The sequence below is a fragment of the Pyrus communis genome, chromosome 3 (assembly GCF_041283825.1).
Source record: "Pyrus communis isolate YQ-2024b chromosome 3, ASM4128382v1, whole genome shotgun sequence".
In the NCBI taxonomy this organism is placed as follows: domain Eukaryota; kingdom Viridiplantae; phylum Streptophyta; class Magnoliopsida; order Rosales; family Rosaceae; genus Pyrus; species Pyrus communis.
The window spans coordinates 3,214,244-3,223,185 of NC_142567.1; the positions used below are offsets into that span (position 1 = coordinate 3,214,244).

Sequence of the window (8,942 nt, forward strand, 5' to 3'; positions counted from 1 at the left end):
ACCCAAATCCATTTGTTGATTTTGAATCATTGATGCCATGATGTTGAATCAATGATGCCATGATTTATGTGTATGAATAATTTTGGTCTCTAGAAATTTGTTGTCTATGGAAGCCTATAATAAACATTATGTGTATTGAAAACATTGGCAGAGGCAGGTTGAGTTTTGGAAGTCAGAACTTGCCTAAGAATTATGGTTAGCACCATCACTCTTTAGCTGTTGTCTTACCATTTTGGCCCACAACTTGCATTTGTTTGCAGTCTCGCCGTTTAATTCTTATCAAACTTGTTACTAAACCATTCGGTTCATCGAATAAGAAAACTAGTCCATAACTCTCTATATATATTGATATGCCTCACAGGAACGATGAGTTCGTCGTGGTAGTGGAGAGAGGGAGGTCGAGAAAGTTTTGAGTTTTGCCTTCTTTTTGTGTTTCCAAATAATTTGTTAAAAAAAAGAAAAAAAAAAGTAATTGGACTCGTGGACCCACCCCAAACCGGCCCGTTTGAAACGGGCCAGGTTAGGTCTAGTTCCAAAACTCAAAATCTTTGTACCCGCCTTGGCTCGTCCCTTTGCAATTTAAATGGGTTAGGTCCGGTTCCTCCAAATTTGGACTTGGCCCGGCCCGTGCCCACCCTTAATCTTAGCTAACTCACCAAACTGGCCATTGTGTACAAGAATCTAATTGATTTATAACTCGTTTGGATGTGCTTTTAAGGAATTATGTTGACATAACTCTGATTGGGTTTTGATGTGATAAGATTTCTATCCTAGTTTAGCCTTCTTGTATTGCTATATATTCTATAAGCCAACCACAACATACCGAAGTCCTAAAGTTTACCCTATTTTTCTGTGCGCACCAGAAAAGAAAAGATGAAGAATAATTCGTACTCTCCTTCAACAAAAGCACTGAGATTTCTCATTCAAATTGTTTGTCTAGTTGTCTTTCTTCCAACTAGCCACTAAAACAGGCTGACGGTCTTCTTTCCAATGGATGCCAATCTGATTGCACAAACATGCAACCAAACACCATATCCCGATCTTTGCATCCCTACACTTCAATCAGACCCTCGAAGCGCCAAAGCAGATGTCAAAGGCTTGGGCATCATAATGGTTGATGCAGTTAAGGCTAAGGCCCGCGAAGCTAATCTCCGAATCCAGGAGCTGGTCGATAAAGAGCCGGGAAATTTACCCGCACAAGACTGCAGAGTTAACTACTACGATATTTTCCGACTTGATATTCCTCAAGCCGTTGAAGCTTTCCCTAAAGGTGACTATAAGTCAGCAGAGCTAGGCATGACTAATGTCGTCGCAAACGCAGATTCATGCGCAAGACGTTTTTCCGGCGGCATTCCTTTCAAAAACGAAAGCCAAGCTCTCCATGATGTTGCTTATGTGGCTGCAGCCATTGCCAAAGTTTTGCGCTCTTGATGTATTCTTCTCTTGTCATAAGAGAATAATAAATTTGATATAACAATCAAGGATTGCATTTATTGTTAACTACTTCTAATTTGATGGCGTCAATATTTGATCTATGTCGTCATTTCAATAATTGAAAATTTTAAAATCCCTTTACAATTTGGAATATAATGCCGTATAGGATAAAAAGATATCAATAAATTTAGGTTGTCTACAAAATCACACCACCAAGTCCCTGACATACCTGTTGCCTATTATTTGGGTAGACATTTAATTTGTTTATTTTCTTTGCTAATTGGCATTTAATTTGTTTAAGTAGTTTTTTTAGGAGCCTTACATATGGAGACAAAAATATATAAATATTTCAACTCTCCTAGTTTTTAAACATTTCTAAGAGGGACAAAAACAATAACCTAAAATATGGAAACAATTTTTTAAAATATCAATCATACCCTAAACAATTATGTTTATTATTGTAGCTCAGCCCATACAACTTTAAAGAAATTAGTGTGTGTCATCAACTCAAATCCTCATCGACCATTTTTGTAGGATCACTTTCGAAATTATATATAAAATAAGTTTGTATCCTTTATTTCTAGAATCCATCCAACCTGTCATCGATCATTTTTCACATAATTAGTTTCAAATACACGCATAATCAATTTTGTATACTTTTCAATCAAATTGGTTTTTCATATTTTTAACAAAACTACATACATTTTTATGACAAAAGAATTTCTGATTATACCCCCTTGGCGATTATTCAAGGGATAACACAAATCAAAATCTTGCTAATTGCCTCCGAAATCGATATCAGTCAATAAATTATGATTTATTCGTTTGGAGAAACCTCCTAATTTCGTTGTTCTTTGTTGATTTCATTTAGAGTGGAGGCTTGTACCCTTGTACGTGGCTATTGATTTTTAAAATGGTAATGCTAGAGAGACTAAATTTACAAACTAAATGATGTGTCACCAATAGGAATGAGCACATTTATCAATGTTTAAGTAATAAATCAATCATCAACTTCCATGTCCTTTAGTTTCTAAAATTTAGTCTATAAATTTAGCCTTCCTAACATTACCCTTTTAATTAGTACAAATGTTCCCTTCCTTTTAGCTTCATGATAGGATTTTTAGTACCTACAAAAAGAAGGTTAAAATCACACAAAATACTTACAAGAGTACAAGGATACTGTAGTATAGATGTTTATGCAAGGTCGTTCTCCACAAGGACCATTTAAATAATTTATGTAAAAATAATTCCTAATTAACTACTTAAAATTAAAAATTGAGAAAGGAGATTTTGAATTTGGGTAATATTAAAAACGAATTTTAAGTAAAAACAAATAGTAAATTTGCCCAAAATTAATACGATAAAAGAAAAGGGTTTTAAATACCAATTTGTAAAAGCACTAAGGTTCCGCCATCACCTAGCAATCCTATGTATTTTTACCAATTACTTATGATCTACACATGCCACTTTGAAGGTTAGGTTTTCCTAATATATATTCTACTTGGAACCTCCAAAATAGAACGTATATCTAACATGCAATCCGTCCAGACGTTCGGATCAAATATGAACATGAGACATTCATTATGTTTTGTGAAACCCTTTGAAAAACCATGCAACCCTTTGATAGGATTAAAAGTACACCACAAAGTAGCACACAAATGTCCTATTGATTTTCCTTAATAACACTAAGATTTGTCAATTGTAGCATATGAAAATAAGGGTCTTTCCCGCAGAATATTGTTTTATCTAACTACTTAAAATGTCACAAAAACTGGGCTGTTGTCCCTACTGATCAGTCACTGCAAAATAATTATTAGACTGACTTACACTTATCCAAAGTCTACGAAATTTTATATACAGATACTAGACATACAGAGCTACACTCATACAAATTTTTGAGATTTTTGAAGTTGATTTGGTATTTAAATTAAATCGAACAAAAACAGGACAGAAACAGATTTTAAGTAGTTCACAAATTAAGAAAAACGAGTTAGGGGAATTGCTATCCACCACCAAATAATCAAGAAAACATATTATGTTTCTTTCAAATTCCTTCTATTTCTGGATGAAGATGCTCAAGTTGGCTCAATGTTAGAACTCAACTTATTACTCTTTCTTATGTAGTATGTTAAGAGAATGGCGTTTTCAACTTAATTTAGTCCCTAACATGCAATCTAGAATGGCGAGTTCATAGATTTAACAAGTAGGAATCATTAAGAACGAAAAGAGTTTGAGTCATCACAAGGCATCGTAAGTACTGGCGTTGTCTTACTTATCCTAGAAATTGGTTCACATGTTAATCGCAATTAACAAGTACTACTCTAGAACATATGTAGGTCCTCATTCAACAAGGGCAGCACACACATATTCATAGCATTAGAATCCTAGATATGCTTACTAAGTATGCATCCGTAGAAAACACATAAAGAATTCATCAATGAGACGAGTAGTGAACCAATTTTCATCCATTCATAAAAGTAATTCAAACGAAATGTCATAACAAACTTGCAGTCATATTCGAGGCTTCAAAACAGCCCCTAACTACTAAAAATTTAGTTACACATAATCCTTAAATAAAACCAAAAGAAAGACATGAGTTTGAGAAGATAAAACCAAAAGAAGAGAATGCCAAGATTTCCTCCTTCCTTTTCTTCCTTCCCCGACGCAGCATCCTTGCTTTTTTTCCTTCCTTTCCTTCCTTTTTTTCTTTCTTTTTTTTCTCCTTTTTCTTCCCTCTTTGCCGCTGCAACCTATAGCCTTTTTCTTCTTGCTTGCTGCCCCAATTTTTTTTTTCCATAACTCACCCCACTAACAGCCATTTAGTGATGACAATAAGTGAGAGGAAATGGTAAAACAATTGTAACTCTTTAGGTAGCCTTTATGCCCATTACTCCCACTTAATTTTCCATTTCCTCTTATATTTGAATAGGTGTCAGCTGGCTTGTTCTTGGCTGCATCAGTTTTGGCTGCTAGAGTTATTGGATTTATTGCTTTCAATGCTTTCTTGTCAGTTGCAAACTGATCAGCCTCTTGGGAACATTTTAATGTTAAAACGACCATAACTTCTTCTAGAAAAATGATATTAACAATCTGCGAAATACTCCAGAAAATAGACATCCGTAGCTTTCCAAGAATATAAGGGTCATTCTCTAATTCATTCTGAGCTGTCCGAAACTTGCTTCCAAAGTCAGCTGATCTGCACAGGCAGTTTTGACAAATTTGTTACTTAAAATCCCACTTGTGCTACTTTTCTTTTCTTTGATTGACAAATCCTACAAAACACAAAAACAAAGTAAATAGCTCAAAAATATAAGGAACTAACCAAGAAAAGACAAGTGAATTTGATATAAAATATATATAGATATTAGCTTATCACCCTTAAGATGTGGTATTCATCTGAAGTGAAATTACAATTATCAACCACAAGAAGCTAGCATCAATTTTAGGGAAACTTTCGACCAAAATTGCATCAAATTACTTTTCTAATTAAAGATCCTCATGGTGATCCAGCATTAAGACAATTAGATAGTTTAAGCACAGTGATCAATAATTTAAAGCATGTATGCAATCAATCGTAAGCAATCAAATAAAAATTACATATTCATGCTAAGGCTCAAGGTTTTGCCCTAAGAAAACGGATTAGTTACACACATTCATAATTAAAATCATAGAAAATATTATTATGAAGAAAAAGAATGAAAACACCTTAAAATAAAAGTCTTAAATTCTTCAAGAATCCTAGCCAATTTCATATCTCCAAAGTCCAATAAAAGAGAAGGTAGAAAAGCTAGGGCCGGCCAAAGCCTTATATCCTCTACATAAGCTATCGCATAATCCCTAAATAAAAGTCTTTTGTTCCAACTAGGAAACCAAATAATAATAAAAATATACTAGAAAATAATGTCCTAATTTAGCTAGGCGAATCTGCAAGGGAACTGTTCAGCCACGTTTTAGCCTTAAATATCCTCCAAATCTGGCCCATTATAGCTTGTTTTAAATATTGGAACGTTCTAAACACACCTCTAGAAGGGGCCAAAACCAAAATAGGCCATCTTGGGCTCCAAAACTCGCAATTAAGCCCAAAACGTCATTTTTTCAGCACAACGCAATGTTCATTTATTCTATTGCTAGAAAATAACCGCTTCGTGGAAAAAATTGATATTTTGAAATGATCAAGCTAAGTTACTCACAAACGTCCTCGAACTGAAATGACTCCAAAATCCATCCATATGGTCACGTTTTGCTCCAGAGGAAATCGAAAGTCCTATATTGAAAATACAATTCAAAGTATCAAAATTCTTCCAAAATAATAGCCAAAATATACTAGGAATATGATTAAATATATAATATAAAATCTACTCATCACTTTGCTTGTAGCCAAAACAATATTTTATTCACCACAAACGGGTATAGCTCGACCTTCAAAGGATCCATTTGGGTCATTTAAGCATAAAATATGATTTTTCATATTTTAATTTTTTTTATTACAAGTGAACCTAAAAGGGTAAGGTTTTTACCTATCCTACTACTATAAATAAAGACACAATGGGGTGATACAACACACACCTCAACAATTAAATCACTCTCTTTTCTCTCATTACCGCCGGCCCCCCTCTCTATTCCCTTAGAATAGTTCCATCACCTACAACACGTTATCAGCATGCTCTTACCAGAAGCTAAGGAGCTGAAGGATTGTAGGAGGAGGCTATCTTCTACAAAAATTCAAAGGCTTTTATTTGTTTTCTGCTAATCATATACGCTTAAAATAAAGGAAGATATTTGAAACGTCCACGAAGCATGAAAACATTCTCCATGATGCATGAACCCCTCTATATTTATATTTTCCTTCTAATATATATATATATATATATATATATATATAGATATATATAGTATATGTTTTATATATTTGTCAATATATATATATATGTTTCATGCATTACGCAATTATTTTGCTAAGTCAAAGCATATAAATAAATTCGAAGCAATCCTAGGGTTTTTCAAACCCTAATTCTGTCAAAAAAAATAAAAAAATTGGGCACGGTGCAGCATAGCTGTTGCACCATCACCGTGGCACCACCATGACAGCAGCCCTATGGGCCTTGCTGCAACCACATGGACAGCCCTAGACCTTCGGCCTGGTTGACCTGCATAGGCCCGAAGCCCAGCCTGCTCCCAAAGGAAGCCCGCAGCCTTCATGGACTTGTCCTTGTGAACCCGATCCACATTGCCAGCAGCATTAAGCTGCTGGGCCTTGCCCTGTGCCCCGGGCCGTTTCTCGCATCTTAGTCTATTGGGCTTAGCTCACCCCAACCCAGACCAAGCCTCGGCTGGGCTTTCCACGCCACCCTAAGGCTAGCATTCCACTGGGCATGACCCGGGCCCCCATCCTCATTCGACCCAAAGGCCGATAGCTGCTGTTGCTAGGCTCACCTGTCTCAGCCCATGGCTTGTAGCCACTTATGGGCTGCTATTGCAACCACACCCAAGCCCAAACCCTTTTTGGGCTATGCTTTTTAGACCCAATGCCATTATTTAGCATTCTAAATAATTTTAACCTGAATGTTATTATTATTTTTGCTTCCACGATCATCCTCGTCTGGTCCCGATCTATTGAATTAATTAAAAGTGACCTGCAATCCATTAATCTGATAATGAATCCAGAATTATTGACATGAAGATCACTTTTGGTAATCAACGATTCAATAATTTATTTTGATTCTTTAAACCATTGACATTCTTTCGTAGTCCCGAAGCACTCACACTTGAGTTCCCGAAGAAACTCTTAATAAGTAATCAACTCCTAATAGGAATATAAGAGATATTCCTAGATCTATTAGGATTTACACAATCACATTCCTATTCTAAATATGACTGCAACAGGGATTTTGTTTTATGTTATTTTATTAAAATTTAGGTTTCTTCGTTTTAACTTTTAAGGAAATATGTTGACATATCTGATTGGGTTTTGATGTGATAAGATTTGTATCCTAGTTTAGCCTTCTTGTTTTGCTATATATATGTGCACCATACTATAAGCCAACCACAAAATATCGAAACCCTGAATTAGTTTACCCCGTGCAATCTATGGGGATGAATAATGAATGATTCGAACTCTCCACCAACAGAAGCACTAATATATTGTTAGTCTAGTTGTCTTTCTTCCAACGAGCCAATGCAGCAGGCCGGTGGTCTTCTACCCAATGGATGCCAATCTGATCCAACAAACATGCAACAAAACACCATATCACAACTTTAATCTCTACTCTTCAATCAGACCCTCGAAGCGCCACAACAGATGTCAAAGGCTTAGGCATCATAATGGTTGATGTAGATAGAGCTAAGGTACACGAAATTATGGACCGAATCGACCTGCTGATCGACGACGAACCGGAAAATATCCCCGCAGTAGATTGCAGAAATAACTACTTCCATGTTATCCAAATTGGTATTCTTCAAGCTAGGGAAGCTTTCCCTAAAGGTGACTATAAGATGCGAAAGAGGTATTTCCGTTGGCAGTCCATTCAAAGATGAAAGCAAGGCTGTCCATGATCTTGCTTATGCAACTGCAGCAATTGTCAAAGTATTGCGCTCTTGATGTATTCTTCTTTTGTCATAATAAAATAGTAAATTTAATATAATAATCCAGAATTGCAATTCTAAATTTTAATTTATGCACAAAATCATACCGCCAAATCTCCTATACAGCTGATTACGGATGTTTTGGGTGAACATTTTTTTTTTTTTTTTTTTTATGTTGATCAATGGCATTTAATTTGGTTAAGTAATTTTTCTTTGTTTGAAAATTACTAAATTCAAATCCTAATTATTTATGTGTCTGTATATATAGGTAATTGTTATTGGCACTCTAAAAGGGAATTTTTTTAAAATGTCATATGAACTTGTACCCATTTTTCAATTTGTTATATAAACTAAAATTTTAAGCAATTTGTCATACCAACTTTCTGAATTCATCAATTTGTCATCTCACCCAAACTCCGTTAAATTTTCCATCCAAAATAAATCATGTGCCTCGCACATGACTTGTGTTCAGGAATATTTCTGTGCCTTTTAACACCCCACTTCCTTTTATTAAGTTGCATTCAATCAAAATAATTCTAGGGTGTTCAGTTTAGCATGTCATGAAATCAAATTTAATATGGGCTTTGTAATTTGAGAAACAAGTTGAGGTTTGGTGCTAGAAATGGACTTGTAGATGCATTTACGCTGCTCGAACACAACGATTCGCATGAATACCCTCGAACACAAAATTTAAGGGTTTAACTAAAGAAATGTAAAGAACTTGTAAAAAGTCTTAGATGACATAAATAACCTTGAACACAAGTCATTTACCTCACACATGACTTATTTTGGATGGAAAACTTAGCAGAGTTAGGATGAGATAACAAATTGATGATTTCGGAAAATTTGTATGACAAATTGCTTAAAATTTTAGTTTATATGACAAATTGGAAAAGGTGTACAAGTTCATATGATATTTCAAAAAT

At 35.0% G+C, this 8,942-nt stretch overlaps 1 protein-coding gene across 1 annotated transcript; it reads left to right on the top strand.

The window, feature by feature from the left end:
• The first annotated feature begins 990 nt into the window (after nt 1–990).
• Nucleotides 991–1,431, top strand: LOC137715052 (cell wall / vacuolar inhibitor of fructosidase 1-like). The gene has a single exon (XM_068454270.2). It carries the CDS (start codon nt 991–993, stop codon nt 1,429–1,431), a length of 441 nt encoding a protein of 146 aa, XP_068310371.2.
• The last annotated feature ends 7,511 nt before the right edge of the window (nt 1,432–8,942 follow it).